The 18,268-nt window shown below is 39.8% G+C and overlaps 1 protein-coding gene and 1 pseudogene across 3 annotated transcripts in view; one reads left to right on the forward strand and one right to left on the reverse strand.

Moving 5' to 3' along the window:
- Positions 1 to 18,268, reverse strand: part of HIBCH (3-hydroxyisobutyryl-CoA hydrolase) — a 119,628-nt gene that overhangs the window by 94,009 nt on the left and 7,351 nt on the right. Inside the window, exon 1 of one of the 3 annotated variants that reach the window (XM_042949453.1) lies at positions 8,510 to 8,720. The exons of 1 other annotated variant lie outside the window; for it this stretch is intronic. In XM_042949453.1, the coding sequence (XP_042805387.1) occupies positions 8,510 to 8,544 (35 nt within the window). In that variant the 5' untranslated portion in view covers positions 8,545 to 8,720. Of the gene's footprint in view, positions 1 to 2,183; positions 2,256 to 8,509; positions 8,721 to 18,268 lie in introns of those variants that run through there. One more of the 3 variants, XM_042949454.1, reaches the window with a different exon arrangement.
- Positions 70 to 2,882, forward strand: LOC122227892 (annotated as a pseudogene).

Genomic DNA, 18,268 nt, shown 5'->3' on the forward strand with positions numbered 1-18,268 from the left:
TCCAGCAACTACACTCCTTGGTATTTACCCAAATGAAGTGAAAACTTACACACACACACAAACTTGCACATGCATGTTTATGGTAGCTTTACTCAGAATAGCCAAAATACGGAAGTAATCAAGAGGTCCTCCAATAGGTGAATGGATGAATGAATTATGGTATATCTATACAATGGAATACTACTCAGCAATGAAAAGAAATCATCAATCATTCCACAATAAGACATACAGAAATCTTAAATATATACTGCTAAGCAAAGGAAGCCAATCTGAAAAGGCTATATATGGTATTATTCCAACTACAGGACATTCTGAAAAAGCCAAACCATGGGGACAGTAAAAGATCAGTGGTTACCAGGAGTTTGGGGGAGGGAGAAAAGGAAGAATACGTAGAGCACATGGAATGTTTTCAGCAGTGAAATTAGTCTGTAGGATTATATGGTAGAGACATGCCACACATTTGTCAATTTTCTACTCAATATTTTAATAAACCTAAAACTGCTCTAAAAAATAAAGTATTAATTAAAAAAAAAGAGTTTGGTAAAGATACAATAAGCATTCTCAGACACTGCTGTGAAATCTACAAATTGGTACTACCTTTCCAGCAGGCAATCTGGAAGCACAGTTCCACAGCTTTTAAAATGATCATACCCTTACACCTAGTAATTTCACAAGCATTTGTATTAGGGAAATCACATATGATCAAATTTTGATTTATAAGGATGTTCACAATTATTTACAGAAGGGAAAAACTGGAAACAAACTAACAATTTTTGTGTGTGTGTATACATTTAGTTTTCCTACAACAATGTAAGTTGTACACTTTTAATATTTAAAAGTGACATTATCTTGGGGTACTTGGGTGGCTCAGTCAGTTGAGTGTCCAACTTTATTTTGGCTCAGGTCATGATTCCAGGGTCGTGGGATCTAACCCTGCACTGGGCTCTGTACTGAGCACAGAATCTGCTTGGGATTCTCTCTCTCTCTCTCTCTCTCTCTCTCTCTCTCCCTCTCCCTCCCTCCCCCCCCAAGCCCCCTCCCCACTTATGTTCTCTTTCTAAAAAAAATAACAGAAATAAATTTTAAAAATAAAACTGAGCATTATCTTTCCTTTCCAGTAAAACAAAATTAAAAATAAAATTATGATAGAGAATGTCAATTCCATAGAATGTCAATTCCAAATAAGATCCTACACGTTCTTCTAATTTTCCCATCAAGTGGCAGAACTCAAGTCATCATTAGGAGAGAATTTTATTTTAAACGTATCATCCTAAACTGCAAGGATGTCCATTAAACATCACAAACATGCCAAAGAAGCCATGCTGTCAAAATGCCCACTTAACTCATCCAAACATCTTAAACCCACCCTTTACTGACCTTCTCTAACCCCATTTTAAGGTTTTTATTTTTTTAACATTTACTTATTTTTGAGAGAGACACAGACAGAGCACAAGTGGGGGAGGGGAAGAGAGCGAGGGAGACACAGAAATCTGAAGCAGGCTCCAGGCTCTGAGCTGTCAGCACAGAGCCCGACTTAGGGTCCAAACTCACCAACCATGAGATCATGACCAGAGCTGATGTCGGACACTCAAGTGACAGAACACCCAGGCGCCCCTATTATGTTTATTTTATATCTTGCTTTCTTTTTGTAATTCTATTGTGATTATGTTTCCATGTCAAAAGTATTATTTAAATATTTTTAAGTAAATATTTTCATTGGTTTTGTAATGGTTTTGTATAGATGACAGTTTTTAAAATATTACTAGAGGCAGCTAGACCAAGTCGCTGCTGCACCCTTTGCCTCCACCATCCCCACCCCCACCAAAGTCAGTAAAAAGAAACTCAACCCTAACCACGATGGAGCCCTTGAGACCTCAGAAAAAGAACACAAGGAGCAGTTGAATGCATTAATGAAGTACAGAATGCAACAGACTTAATGAACAAGCCAATGAGGTTTTGAAAGCACAACAGACCTATAACAAATGCCACTGACCAATTTTTTCCAGAAGAGGTTGGAATTGATTGCCCAAATCCCACATCTTTGGGTTAACATTTGTCACTCATCCACAAGTATCTGCACTGCATTATTGGACAGGAGTTAGAGTGACAGAATTTGAAGATACTAAATCACGTTACAGAATTGTGATAAAAAAAAAAAAAAAAAAAAAAAAAAAAACCCTTACTTTGAATATAAAGTTCTCTCCAAAGAATTTCATCAAAATGAGAGTGGTAATCCATCTTCAAAGTACACTGAAATCAGATGGAAATCCAGAAAGGATGTGACAAAATGTTCAAGTTAAATGCAGAATAAAGCCAGCAGGAAGAGAGAGCATGAGGAAACCACAGAGCTCTTTCTCTGGCTTACTGATGATTCTGATGCAGGTGCAGATGAGTTTAGGGGAGCTCATCAAAGATATTTGGCCAAATCCATTACAGTACTACTTGGTTCTTGACATGCTGATGAAGGGAATGAAGATGATGATGATGATGATGATGATGATGATGATGATGATGATGGAGGAGTTGGAGCAAAGAGAGAAGGATGAGGAGAAGATGACTAAGGAACGCTAATGGATTCTAACCTTTTTAAATTTTCTCCAGGCCCCACAAGCAACTTTCAATCTTCCCACCTCCCCCACCTCTTGTGTTCAGTCGCTCTGGTTTTTTGAAGCCCCTTCTGATTTGTACTATGGTTCTCAACTTACTTTAGGAGGAAATACCTTGAGAAGAATACAGTGGGTACAGAATCCCTATCCCTTTTGGTTCCAAATTCATTTGTATCCTTCCCTGCTTAAAAATTTTATGAAATCAACACCACAGTGTTCTGTGGAGGAAAAAAAGAACAACCTTCTGCTCCCTCAGCTCTGCTGGAAGCTGGAGGGTGCTGGGCTCCTGTGTAGTACATAGAATTTTAGCTTTTTTCCTCCTTTCTCTGTATATTTGGCTCAGAGAATACACTGTCTCTGTGTGAATATGAACAGTTAGCATCTACCAACGCGTATCTATTTTCTTATGTAAAAAAAAAGAAAACCACGGGGCACCCGAGTGGCTCAGTTTGTTAAGTGTCTGACTTCGGTTCAGGTCATGACCTCACAGTTCGTGGAGCCCCCGAATTATAAATTCAGGTGACTTAATTTATAAAAACATTTGTAATCCAACTTTTCCAGAATGTTTTCTTTTATATTACACTTAAATTGAACAATACCACAAAAAACAAAAAGGGGAAACCACTAATTTGTTTAAATTGGTCACACTTCACATTCCTGGACTAGCAGGTTTTGAATGTCTTACCACAAGTAAAATATTCTTATTCTAGCCCAGTAATTCCACAATTTGTCTGAACATTAGAATCACCTGGAAACCCTAGTAAACATTCCAAAGCCCAGCTCACAGCCAAGAACAATTAAATCAAACTCTGGAGGTCGGACACAGGCATAGGTATTTTGTTTGGAGCTCCTCTACGTGATCCCAAAGTGCAGACAAGTGGTCATTAAAATCAACTTTGTAAAAATTAAACTGAAGTGACAGATACTAGCATATTGCTTATTTAGGGGTATTTTCTAAATAGGGATTTCATATAGACTTTTAAAATCTGAACTATACTTATCGTGAAGCACCATTTTTAAAATTTTTTTGAACTTAAAAAATTCCAAAAAAATAAAGTTGAATTATCAAAGATTTAAGGACTGATTTCTTTAGATCCAGAATAACCCTGAATTCCTTAATAAGACCAGTACCCAAATGCCAGTTCAAGGTTAAACACAATGCTGCCAGACTGGCATGTCTTATGTAACAGTTTAAGTACTACCTGCTGCATACAGAAACACAGGCCTGGCTTCAAGTCTTGGTTTTATCTGGGAGATAGAATTTTAGCTCAAAGAAAGTCAATGTATACCTACCAAACGCAAGTGCAAAGCACTGTGCACAGCACTTAAAGGTCACAAAAATCTCTGGAGCAATTGCTACAAAACACAAAAAGCTAAAGGTTCCTTACCAGACTCCATATAATCATTAATTTTATTTCTTCCAATTTATACTCAACCATTATTTAAAATCTGCTATTATCTTTTACATCTTAAAAAATGTATTTGAGTGTTTAGAGTCCCCAAACAATTCTGAATTTATGGTCTTCTCTTTCCTTCCTGTTGGCTCCCAGACTGCCATCTGGTGGAGAGAAATGGACATGCACACTCTAGCTACTGCTAATTTACTAAATCATTTAAGCAGACTTACTTCCTTCAGGTGATGGTCAACTGGTCTGCTTGGGGCAGCTGTTCTCCAAGTGTGCTTCCTGAACCAGCACCATCAGCATCCCGGGACACATGTTAGAAATGCAAAGTCTTGGCCCCACCCCAGACCCACTGAATTAGAAACTGTGGATTGAGCCCAGAAATCTGTGTTTAACAAACCTCCCAAGTGATTCTGATAAATGCCAAAGGTAAAAACAACTGACTTAGAAGGAGAAGAACATTATCAGTCAGGAGATTTTTTGCAATTAACCAATAAAGCACTCACGAGTTTACAAAATTAAACAACTTTTCATGAATTTTTTTAAGATGAGATCATGAAAATAGTGCTTAACAAAGATTACAGCAGAAGTAGGCAAGGGAGAAGGTGAAGAGAACAAAAAATCAAACCCAAGGCCAGGTAATTCAGGCATGAACTGACAAACAGCAGCTGCAGAAACAAAGGAATGATTTACTAGGAACTATTAGTAAAAATTCAAGGAAAAGAACTTTGTCAACAGCAATTCCAAGATTTCAAGCGAGAATAGCTAAGAGAATATAGGCACTGAAAAGGCTGGCAAGGAAACTAGCTGGTTTGTAGAATGAAATATGAATTCCATTTTCAGTTTCTTGAGACCGTATTGACATAAGTAGAAACATTCAAGAGCAAGCAGACTGGAGTCTGAAAGAAAAGTTAGGACTGAAGACATGTCACAAAATTACCTGCCAGCTCTCTATGAGGAGTCGATGAAGGATCTGCAGTTGAAAATTAGTGGCCTGAATGCTGGGTCTACAAATGTGTTTTGTCTGGTCAGCAGTGTTTTAAAACAACAAACATTTGAAACCAAAAGGTTCCACCTAAAAATGCAGTTTCCCAGAAAAATTAGTAGTTACGGAAACTACAGGTCTACATTCTACGATGGCAACAATGCCTGGGGCTGAGAAGCTGGCTCCTTTAGACAGAGCACTTTCTCTAGCTCATAGTTCCCTACTAGTCCCCAGTGCTGTCATCTAGACAGCATCACTCAATGCTTCCTTCCTAGCCTCTGCATTTGGGTGACTCCTAACACAGAAAAAATATAAGGGAATCAAATATTGAGCCTTCAGAAACAACTATGTATGTAGTGAAAGAGAAAAGAGGCAGCTCAAGAAGAACCAAAATAGTGTAGTTCAACAGAGTACACAGCAAATGGATAAGGCACTGAGTGCCTTTAACAACTTAAAAGATCAATCTCTTTGAAGAGCCTCCCTGACCCTCTCTTTCCTTTCTAAATCCCATTCTTCTCATACTTATACTTTTCCTTTAAGACACTATCAGAGTTTATAACTATTACTTTTATCTAAACATCTGTTTCTTGTCTGCTTTCCTTTGGGACTTCAAGGCCTTAATAAGGAAGATAACAAGTAGTCCAGATTGGCTACAGGATAACCAAAGTGCCTAGAACTCCCAGAAGCTAGAATATAAAAGTCTGGTAGAATTCATGAGTAAATTGGGGCCAAATCTTTGAAATCGGGCTAGGAAATTTTTATTTAATTCCAGAGGTAGGAGGACACCTTTCAAGAACTTCTTAGGAGAAGAATGGCAGGCACAGAACTGAACTTTAGCAAGATTAACCTGGCAGTGAGATGCGGAAGCTATTCAAACTGGGAAGAAGTCCACCAACAAGTTTCTGCAAAATGAACAAGTGAAAAATTTGAAATGATTGTTCAAATTTGAATCAGCAGTCAGAAATAAGAATTGGGAATGTGGGAGAATTTACATAACTTTAAAAACGTAGAAGAATAATAAGAGTTCCAAGAAATTGGAAGTGCAGATGAGGAGTAAGGGTTACACTTACGTGCAAGTTACAGTTGAGGTACAAATGAGACATTCAGGTGAGTGTGGCCAGCACTAGCACTTTGGATAAATCAAGATTAGACATACACATTTGAGAGTTTTCTTCAGAGAACTGTGCTTTATTTGGAACCTTCCCCCCCCCCCCCCCAAAAAAAAACCCCCAAGGGCTGTACTGGCACTAGGGGAAGATAAGAAGTAGTGGAGAGGGAGGAGGGAAAGACAGGGCCAGAAAAGTCAAGGGAAACCAGAGTTCAAGAGGGGACTGCCCAACAATGTCAACCACAGCTGAGAGGACTTATTTCCTCTCAAAAGCACTCTGTGGCACCCTATTCCTTAATACATTTGTGGGTTAGGCTATTGTAGACTAGATGACACTGGCCTCAGGTCTCTGCTTTGCTAGGGTAATATCCACTCCAAGGTCCTGGAAAAGACCTGATTTAAACCCCAAAAATGGTCCGGGACTCACCTAACCAGTCTGCAACCTTGAGATCAGGGGGTGGAATAAAGCCAACTTGAACTCTAGGGGTGTCAGATTCTTTCCCAAGTCAGGTAATTTTGTTAACCAGTATGTCTTCCTATTTGTTTCTCAAATAATCCGGTGTTTACTCACAACTTCAAAAAGCAGCAGCAATAATGACATGTGCTGATTTTCTTAATATTTGCCATGTTCAGAGACACAGGGACAACTAATTTCAAGGTATTAAAAAAACAAAAACAAATGGGATGCCTGGCTGGCTCAGCTGGTAGAACGTGCAACTCTTGATCTTAGGGTTGTGAGTTTGAGATCTCACACTGGGCATGGAGCCTACTTTAAAAAATAAAATGCTATTAAAAAAAAAAAAAGCATTCACATTGCTGGGCACCTGGCTCACTTAGTCGGAAGAGCATGCAACTCTTCTTCTTCTTTTTTTTTTTTTAATGTTTATTTGTATTGGTGGGGGGGGTGGTGGTGAGTGGAGAGGGGCAGAGGAAGACAATCTGAAGCAGGCTCCGGGCTCTGAGTTGTCAGCACAGAGCCAGCCACACATGGGGCTCGAACTCAGGAACCTGGAGATCTGGAGATCATGACCTCAGCCGAAGTCCGACACTTAACCGACTGAGCCATGCCGGTACCCCAGAAAGGCATGAAACTCTTGATCTCAAGGTTGTGAGCTTGAGCCCCACATGGGTTGGGGGGGGGGGTACAGATTACTTAAGTAAAAACACAAAACAAAACAAAAAAGAAACTCTTCCACTTTTCTTTTATTGAGATCCAGGTCTGTGAATACAATGTTAAACAACCAGACATCTTCCCCTAAAGCAGTAACCACTGTTCTTAAACCAAAGAAATGCTCCCATCCCTTTCCCCCAAGGCAAACTCAAAAGCTAAAGAACCCAGCAATTGAAGTTATGGAGTAAATAAGATGGCTCTCCTTTGAAGTGGTCACAGCTGCTACCAGAATGCACAGAGGCAGGCAGTAAGCCTCAAGACTGATGCAGCCTAACTTCCTAAACTCATTACGACTAGATTTCCTTAACCGAGCTCAAGCTGCATTCAGCAGCACTTTCAAAAGCTGAACACCAAGTTCGCACACATACTCCACCAAACCACAATATGTGTCCACAACACCAACCTGGACGTTCCGTACACCTGTATTAACGCTGGAGCCAGCCAACAGAACTGAACGAGAAAGGCACACCACGTCCACAGGTGTTAACAGCTGCCAAAGCAGGCGCGTTTGTTAGCTGCACAAAACACGGCACGAAAATCCTCCGAGTTGAAACCCCGCGTGTCCCCCAAACTATACTCAGCTTTGAAGAAAGGAAAGAAATGGGGGTCAAAAGTAAAGAAAGTTGTGTGTGCCCTGTGGAGACCGCTTTTAGGCACACAGGCTTGAGCAACGGAATGTAGAATACATATCGGCCCATCAGGCGACCCACCTCGAGATATTTAGTGGCCCTAACTGACAATGAGCTACTTACCACTAGGCACAGTTGCCAAGAAATAAATTCCATACGTGGCCACACCTCATCAACCTTCCCCTTTAAAAACAGGCCCATTCACGGCCTCCGTGCAGCCTCTTGCATGCAGTCCTGCTCGCGGCTCCCTTACGATATAGTCAATAAACTTCTATCTTCTTTGTTCTGCCTCAGGTGAATTCCTACACCTCCCGCTCCTTCCACCTGATCGTTGCCCCACATTTGGGGGTCCCCACCCAATGCGGAGACACCACAAGGTCAAGGCTGAATACGAACCAGAATAGCAGAAAACGAAGGTGATGCTGCGAAGAAGGCGCCTAAACACAGTAAGAGCGACATACAGAAAGGGGCCCGGGCTCAGATCTAAGAGCTAGGCCTCCAAAAGTGACTACAAATTTCGAGGCCAGGCAGTCACCACCTGCAACCCTCTGCCACCTCGGCGAGCGCAGCCCAGGAGGCTGCGCTGGCAGCTCGCTAGCTCACTCACCTGCACATGAAGCTCCACACCTCTGGCAGCCCCATGGCGAAGACACCCACAAACTTAAAGTAGTCAGAGCAGGCGCACAAGAGTGGCTAGTCGCGCCGCACTTCAGACCCGCCCACCGCCGCCGCCGACGCCGGGCGCCTCCAGACACAGATGACAAGTCCTCCAGGCGGCCAGAGAGGCCCACTGCGGGATTTTCCGCTACCGGAGGGCGCTGAGGGGCAGGGCGAAAACCCCTGCGGGAGGAAATGGGTGGAGAGCGGAAGAAGCGGACGGGGTGGGGCTTGGCTAGGGGGCGGGGCCTAGGCGAAGGCGGAAGGCGAGATCCGGCAGCGCTGGAGGAGCGGCCGAGTGCTGACGCCCGCTGACGCCCGCTGACTGGGCAAAGAGAAGTGGCTCCCTGGAGGCCCTCTTGGACTGGGCTTCACCGGCCCCGTTTGCCTAGCGGAGATTGACATGAAAGACTTTGCTTGAATTTGAAGATTTTTTTTTAACTAAAAATATAAGCTTAGTATTCTCTCGTTTGAGGATCAGATGAAATACGCTTGATAATAGGACACTGATGTAGTTTAATCCTAACCTTACCAGAGCAGAACTTCTTTTACATTAGGATTGGTATATTTCAAGTTTTTTGGAAAAATTATTGATCCCCTACTCCTCTTCAATAGCAGGCAAAAATCTGTCCCATTAAGAGGTGATAGATACGTCTTCACCAACAAAACTGAAAGTTAACTGTTACCAACGAAAGCCTAATTCTATTCAGAACGTAGCTTACTCAAAATACTGGAAGTATTACTCAAAGTATACTCAAAATTACTCAAGATTTACCTTATCCATTAGGATCCACTGTTGATTCAGAAGAATGTTCTTCTGTATCCCAATACACCCAGATGTCCAGCAGCAAACATTTCATCACCGCTAAAGCATTGGCACATTTGTCAGAAAAAAGGAATTCAGTGAAGCATTTCAGAGGGAGGGGAGTTAAAAGAGTTAATCCTAGCAAATTAACATTTAAGAAGATACTGTCAAGACTTTGGCCAAAAGTTACTTTTCTAACTTAGATCAAATATATGTACTGAATGCCCTCTGAACAAAAGACAAACAGGCATCACAGAAGGAACTTCTGACCTGCAATTCAGTTTTTAAACATCTATGGGACATCAATATTTGATATCACCATCTGACATTGCCATCATTCAGTGTGCACAAAAAAATGAATGGATCCCTCAACCCAGTACGGTTTATTGGAAAGAGCATGGGCTTTCCTGTTAAACAGCCCAAGATTATATAATCTTCCCTGTTCCCTTAGCTTCATGTGCACATAGCCTGTGTCTCACAAGGCCTCATGCTTAGAAAGCCTCTGCATTTGGTTTAATGTTCTTTTTTAACAAGTTTTTAACAAGGTGCACCACATCTTCATTTTGCTACAGGCAGATCCTAGAAATTAATGTAGTCGGTCCTGTCTTGTCCCTAGCATGCTAAGAGTTTAGTGACCTTGGGCAAATTATGTAACCCAAGATGTTTTTCAAAAGTGTTCATATCATTTTGAATTAAGTATTCTTTCTAGGGGCACCTTGGTAGCTCAGTCTGTTGAGCATCCCACTCTTGATTTTGGCTCAGGTCATGATCCCAGAGTCATGCAATCAAGCCCCACATTGGGCTCAGTGGTGAGCATGGAACCTGCTTAAGATTCTCTCTCTCTCTTTCTCCCCCACTTGCACTCTGTCTCTAAAAATAAATCTTAAAAAAAAAAAAAGAATTCTGGTTGCAGAAAACCCACAGAATAGGAAAAAAATTTTGCAAATGTAATATTTGATAAAGATTTTGTACCTAGAACATGTAAAGAACTATTACAACTTAATTTTAAAAAGACACAGATCCTTCTATTTAAAAATGAGCAAGGGATCTGAATAGACAGCTCTCCAAAGAAGATCTACAAATGATAAATAATCTTATGAAAAGATACTCAACATAATTAGCCATCAAGAAAGTAAAAATCAAAACCACAATGAGATATGACTTGATACTCACTAAGATGGTTATAATCAAAAAGACAAACAATAATAAGTGTTGATGAAGATATAGAGAAATAATAATCTTCATATACTGATGGTGGGAATGTAAAATTATATGGCCATTTTGAAAAAATTTGGGAATCCCTCGATTGGTTAAATATAGACCACCATAAGACCTAGTAATTCCACTCCTATGTATATACCCCAAAGAAATGAAAGTATAGTCCACACAAATGTTTATAACTACTCATAATAACCAAAAAGTAGAAACAATTTAAGTATGTATCAACTGATGGGTTACAAAAAGTGATATATTCATATAATGAAATATTATTTGGCTATTAAAAAAATGAAGTACTGCTACATGCTACAACATAGATGAACCTTGAAAACACTATGTTAAGTGAAAGAAACCAAGTATGAAGACCAAATATTGTGTGATTTCATTAACATGAGTGTCCAGAATAAGCAAATGTACAGAGACAAAAAGTAGACTAGAGTTCAGGAAGGGTGACAGCTAAGAGGTATTGGGTTTCTTTGGAGTAATAAAAATACTTTAAAATGTATTGTGGTGATGGGTGAACTATACTAAAAGCCATTAAACTGTATACTTTAAATGGGTGAACTGATTGGTACATGAATTATATTTTAATTTTAAAAGAATTCTGGTTGCTCCACATCCTCATCAACATTTTATGCTTTCAGTCTTTATTTTTACCCTACTGATGTGTGGGTAGTGTTATCTCATTGTGGTTTCGATTTGCATTTCCCTGGTATCTAATAATAATTGAGCACTTTTTTTCTTTGCCTGTCTTCTTTTGTAAAGTGGCTGTTCAAGTCTCTTGCCTATTTAAAATTTTTTTTTAATGTTTATTTATTTTTGAGACAGGGAGAAACAGATCATGAACGGCGGAGGGTCAGAGAGAGAGGGAGACACAGAATCTGAAACAGGCTCCAGGCTCTGAGCTGTCAGCCCAGAGCCCGATGCGGGGCTCGAACTCACGGACCGCGAGATCATGACCTGAGCCGAAGTCGGACGCTTAACCGACTGAGCCACCCTGGGGCCCCCCTCTTGCCTATTTTAAACGAAGTTATCTTTTTCTTACTGCTTGATGCAATCATTGTGTGTTGCTGTTACAATTTGCCCCCAAATTTAGCAGCTTAAAATAACAAATATTTATTATCTCTCTCAGATTCTGAGGTTTAGGAATTAGAGAGAGGCTGAGAGGTAGTTCTGGCTCAGAGTCTCTCCTGAGGTTGCAGTCACAGTGTTTGCTAGGACTACAGCCATTTGAATGCTCATTTGGGGCAGGAGGACCCCCTTCCAAACTCACTTATGGGCTCATTGTCAAGCTTCAGTTCCTCGCTACATAGGCCTTTCCACGGAGCTGCTCACAGCATAGCAGCTCCATTTCTCCAGAGTAAGTGAGCCAAGACAGAGAACCACCAAAACAGAAGCCAGAGTATCTTTTATAATCTAATCTTGAAAGTGAAGTACCATCACTGTGGCCTTATTCTATTGGTCACACATACCACACCTGGAGGCAAGGATCACTGAGGGCTGTGTGGAGGCTGGCTACCACTCATGAATTATTTTTTTTCTTTTCTCATTACCAGTCAGTCATCAAGGCACACCAATTATTTCTTTGAAGCATCTCTCAGATTTGCCCTATCCTCTTGCCCTGTCCCATGACAACCATTTCAGCACCCACATATAACTCATTCCAAATCTAACTTCTCTCTTCACCCGCAATCATCGCACCCTTCAATGCACTCTGCATTTCATTGACAACAAATTCTCCCAAGATACTATTCAACTTTGGCTTATTATTCAGCTGCTAAATAATCTCGCAATTGTCTATAGCTATGTTGCCCAATACTAGACACGTGTGGCTATTGAGCGTTTGAAATGTGGCTTGTGCAAGTGAGGAAATGAATTTGTCTTTAATTTAAATTTAACAACTGAAGCAGTGTAAAATTGTTTTAATATTGATTACATGTTAAAACGGTAATATTTTGGATATATTGGGTTAGGGAAAATATATGATTATTTTCAGTTGTTTCTTTTTATTTTTTTAGTGTGACATAGAAAGTTTTAAATTACATACGTGGCATTATTATTGAACAGCAGTGGTCTGTAATGTCGAGTTCAAACTGACTGACTTTTGAGGTGACAGAAATAGGGCTCTACCTTACCTACCCAAACTTATTTCCCATGTACTGGCCCTCATTCCTGTCACACATCACTCCTGGATGTCCCTGAGTACCTAATGTTCATGTCCTGCCTCTGTTCCTTGGTTCAGGTGATTTCTTATGTCAGGAAAGCTGTTCTTCTTTCATCCTCTTCTAAAATTTTTCCATCCTGAGGGCCTGTCTTGTGTCTCATTTTCCTGCAACAGTCTCTTATTCTAACCTGTACCAGATTCTTTTTTCCTGCATTTGAATTATACTTCTCATCAGCATCCTAGTTCATCACTCATTTCTTGCTTAATTGTTTGTTGAATGCTAATCTTCTCTCTTGAATTATACATTCCTTGAGGATAGAAACTATATCTTATATGTTGTCTGAATTTTTCAAAAACCTAGTGCTGGGAACATGATAAACAGGCATACAGATTTGATATACTAATTAACTAATTAGGAAAGATTTTGCATACAAATAACTGGGTGAATCTTAATCAGTGTAAACCTGGCATTGGTATGGAAAATAAGTTGTAAAAATTATTTGTCAAAACACAAATGCCCCTTGAATTAAGTACGCACAACATGTGAAAGATTATCCAGGAGCCAACACCAGGACTGGATGGCAGGGAAGTGACTCCCTAGTGCTCTTCCCTGTTAGAAAGTGATTGGTAATCAATGAAAGGCTCTGAAAAGCTTGCCAAAAGATCACCACTGTTGGGTTGAGGTCCCTCAGCACACCTAGCCCCACCTCCTACCCCTAAGCTCCACCACCAAACAAGGATCTCTTCAGTGCCAGAAGTGAGCTGCTTACACTAGCTGTCCCAATAACCCACTTCTGGAAAAGCCTCAGCAGTTGTGCCTTTTCTTCACTCTAACCAGCCTGAGGCTGTGCTACCTGGTCAGTTCTACCCTGCTCCCTTGCCCATGAGTTGGGTAGGAAGTCTTAAGGCTCAACCCTCCACTCCCTTCAATCAGTCTTCTGAAAGAGTGCTGAAACCCACTCATTTCACCTTCCTTTCATACCTGAATTTCCCAAAATTTTGCAAAGTGGCCTTTTGTGGGAATAGTGTTTTGACCCAATCTTTTTGTTTGTGTGCGTGTGTGTGTTTTTGTTGCTGTTGTTTTTTTGTTTTGTTTTCTTTTGTTTTATGCCAAGCTCCAGGGAAAAAGCCTGACCTAGAATTATCTCATTGGTCCCCACCTAAAGCTGTAAGTGTAGTGGTCTCAGTGTACCCCTTTGGCCAGCACCAACCACAGGATGCATACAACATAGACTACATGCACAGAGTCCCAGGTGTCTTCCCAAACAAAAGGAATTGGGTCATACAGTGGAGGCCAAAAAGTAAGACATTGCTCAATTATTACCAACAAGCAGTGCAGAAAACAGACCTTGATCCAATGACAATGTTAATCTCAACTTATTGGTCCCAAAAAGGACGTTATCCTTTCTTATATATAACTAGGTGAGCAGTATGGGATACTGTTGGACCTGTGACCCAACAGCTCTTCTTTTAAGGCATTTATCGTTTTCTCCTTTGTACTAAAGTCATGGATGAGTAACCTTATAGACCCCAGAGTTCTGGGCAAGCCCAAAGTCCAGTAATGAAATCTAATCCCTTCCTTTTCCTCTTGCTCAGCGCCCAGTGCAAGTTAAATAAGCCCTTCTGTAAGGCTAATATTCAGTAAATAACATCAGTATGGCTACATGGTTGTTAAGACATCGAAATGCTTCCAAACCAATTAATAAGTACCCACTGTCCATGTCAGCTAATCTGGTCAATCTGGCCTCAAGGACCCCAGGTGGGCACTACTGAGGAGACCAACCTGGTACCTGCCAACCAGCAGGCCACAGCTGTCTACACTAGACCACAATGCCATGTGCTCATAGTAGGCCAAGCCCTTTTATGGAAGATAACACTTCTGGCAATAGTGCTGTGTACCTGAAGGCATGCTGCTGCCTTGGTCGAGACTGCCTGCTGCGGGCTAACCCCAACGTTGCCCTCACAACACTGCAGTATACCACAGCTGTTCAATATTTTGAATATCACCCTTGCCCTTTTGTATGTTTGTGCTAATCACTGTGTGCAAACCAACGAACAGGACCGGACTACGTGCATAGTAGTGCAGTTATTGAAAAGATCACATATGCCAAAACTGGATACAAAAAATCTCAAGTAGCACCACATCTGGGTGCCTTTTCTTCTCTCTCCCTCTTTTCTTGGCCACACGCAATCTCGTGCAAACTTGTGAGATGTCTGCTTCTCTCCTGGTGCTTTGTCTAGTCAATTTGAAGGCCTGTTATAATCCAGGTACTATGTGAGGTGTTGGGCTCTGCAGCCTTGGAGGTTAAAGGGTACTATGGAAGCACCTAGTAAGGCCACCTGTCATAAACCAGAAATCAGAGAAGGCTTCTCAGAAGAAGTGACTGTTTTAGACATAGGGAAACTCGGCACAGATAGAGCAAAGCATACAACTGCAGATTCTGATGGTGGCACTAGAGAGGTAGGGTGGGATCAGATCACAAAGAGCCCATGAAGCCACCTTTAAAGAGTATGTAAGCAGAAATACGACATTATCAGATTTTAGTTCCGTCAGTATCACTTTGAAGTACGGCCAGTGGGTCAGAGAGAACATGTCTGGCTCCCCACACTCCTCCCCATATCTTTTCTGCGCTTTCATACTTGCTTGACTTGCAAGAAGTTTTGATTTGCCCTGGCTTGTCTGATCCCAACTGTACTTCATGACATCATCCCACAATTTGGCTTTTAAATAGTTATTTATTTACATACTCTTTTTGCTTTTGCCATGTTTGCTAACTAGCCAATCTGTTTCTCATTATCTGAACTCAGCAGAGCAATCTGATTAGCTCATGAATGTGAGACCTTGGATCAAGGGGCCATGGGGTCTCATCATCTATTTGGATACTGGGGATGTCCATGGCTTCCAAGATTAACTGGGTTTGGCAGGGAAGGGTGACTTATTTCCCAGATCATCAACCAGTATCCATGCCCAGAGTTATCATTCAAATAGCAACTGATAAAAATAGGAGCATTAATAAAATAGAAAATTTTAAAAACAAAAATGGTTTCTGTTAGAAAAAAATGTGCACAGAAACATTCTAGAAGAATATCTACCCCAAATGTTAACAACAGGTAGGTGGTGGTGAAAGTATGGGTAACTCAGTACTTCTCCGTAGTTATTTATACTTTCTATTGTTTCTCATGAGAAAAGTTGTTTTATTAACAAAACACAAAAGTGGTTTTAAGGAAATGACAAATACTGCACAAAATCTACCATATTTTTTTCTTTATAAGTAATTCTGAAAATAGTTTTTGGACAAATTTTCTGTTTACTAGATGCACTGGATTCTAGGGAGTTGCTACCAGGTAGTGATGTACCACATCAAAGAAGATTGAAAGGTTTATGTTTTTTCCATTAAATAGTTTCTCCAAATAAAATTCTTAGAAAAGCTTTAATACAGCTGGTCCAAAGGTAGTGAGTTATCTCAATTGATTGTTCACAGTCAGTTACAGATCTCTTTGTTCTACTCTTCCCCTTTTCCACTATTGCACTTCACTAAAAAAAAAAAAAGGAAAAGAAAAAGAAAAGCTGTAATACATTTCTTGACTTTGATATATTGCATGTCAAATTATATCTCTAATAATTAAAAACACATGCATAACACATACACATCATAAGATGTAATGCTGACATTGTAAAGACTTCAAAAAAACATAAGCCTTGATACATAGTAACAGTACAGAATCTATTTGTATATTTCTAATAATTGGCATATTTCTAATATGCAATGTCATTATTTAAAAATATGTGTATTATATAGGCACAATCTTGAGGACCTCAGTTTAGCAATGCATATTTAAAATGACTATTAAAACATCTCCAAGTGAGTAAATGAGTAAACTGATCTGTCCTACCAAGTTCAGTAAGTTACATTACAAATTCTATGACATTAGCAAGTGCCACAGGGAACTGTGTAATCAGGAAGATCTTTTGTAATAATTATGGCTTTTAAGCTCTTCCGGGTTTCCCTAGAACTGTTTGTATGTATGTACACATAGCAATAATAGTTACAAAAATGTAAGTAGATTAACGTTTGTCTTAAAGTATGCATATACCTTTATTAGATGCTTTAATATTTGGTATCTCTTTTAGGGAGGAGAAATAAAATCAAATGAATGTTGAAATAGTATGTTTTTCTACTCATATGAGAAAGGTTTTCGAATCCTTTTCAGAGTCACTTTTACGCTGTGCTTGGTTGGTGAGACTTTCTATGCTCTTACTACTATATTCACTTTCCCTGAGAGCTAAGGAAAGAAAATTATAATTATTGGTATTCCATGCAACTACAATGCTCAAAAACCCTCCTTTAAGACTCTTGCCTCCAAATCCAAACTAAAAAACCAAGATAACTCATCCCATGATATTAGTGGTAAAATCAATTGAAATTTGTGTAATTTCTGCCTATATTTAGGAGCAAAAGAATAACTTAGAGCAAAAAGATAGTGGAAGGCAAGACAGCAATATTTGGGATGTGTTTTTAAGATTCACAGTGGATAAAGTAGGAAGTAATTTTCAGCTAATGAAAGGTTTATGGTAAATGGTAACACCAAAGATTTTTTTCAAGTTTTAATTTGTGACTTCAACAGCAACAACTTAGAGATAGCTGCTGCTGTATGCTGACCTCTTCCTAGGTTCTGGAGTGTATTAAGGATGGAACCTCCACCCTGACAGAGAACATAAGACTATGTAAGAAGATGGAGAGCAGGAGGCCAGAAGTGGTGTGGAGAAGTGAACGGTGACTGGAAATTCACTGCTTTTCCTCATCCTGTCAAGCAATGGCCTGCACCTTTCACTTAATTCATTGGTCCTCACAGAAGCATCTGTTGAATTGCATTTACTATTATTTCCAACATAAAATGTAACTGTATTTGTCAGGTAATATATTTAACTTTTCTTGTGGAAAAAGAGGGGGAAAATGTGTATGAAGAAAGACACTGAAATAAGTACCAAAAAAGGAGACAAGTGTATGTTCTTTCTAATTTTCCAAGGTTTTCTTTCCATTTATAACATTTCTTTTGTGGAAACCTGAGATTAGTCACAATAAGCAAATATTCCAGTGTCAGTACATTCTATAAAAACACTTATGATAATCATTTAGGGTCAGATTTAATATTTGTGACGGCATTTTAAAAGCTAGCATTATTTTTAAGTTGTAAGGTATTAGGAGTAATAATACAGCCTATGTGCCCAAATGTGTCTCCAAAGGCACTTAAATACCAGAAAAAGAAGTTAGTTAACAAATTAAAAACCCAGTATAATCAGCATGTGAGAGATCTATTTGTCTCCTCTTGCCTTTCTAGTCTCTTGTTGCCTTAAGTTTTTACGAGAATGATTTGGTAACATGATGTGTAATGGAGATAATATGGGTGCAGTTTAGGAAAAGAACTTGATTTTGTGTGTTAGACATTTTAAACAAATTCTTTTTAACGTTTATTTATTTTTGGGACAGAGAGAGACAGAGCATGAACGGGGGAGGGGCAGA

This window comes from Panthera leo, chromosome C1 (assembly GCF_018350215.1).
Source record: "Panthera leo isolate Ple1 chromosome C1, P.leo_Ple1_pat1.1, whole genome shotgun sequence".
Taxonomy (NCBI): Eukaryota; Metazoa; Chordata; class Mammalia; order Carnivora; family Felidae; genus Panthera; species Panthera leo.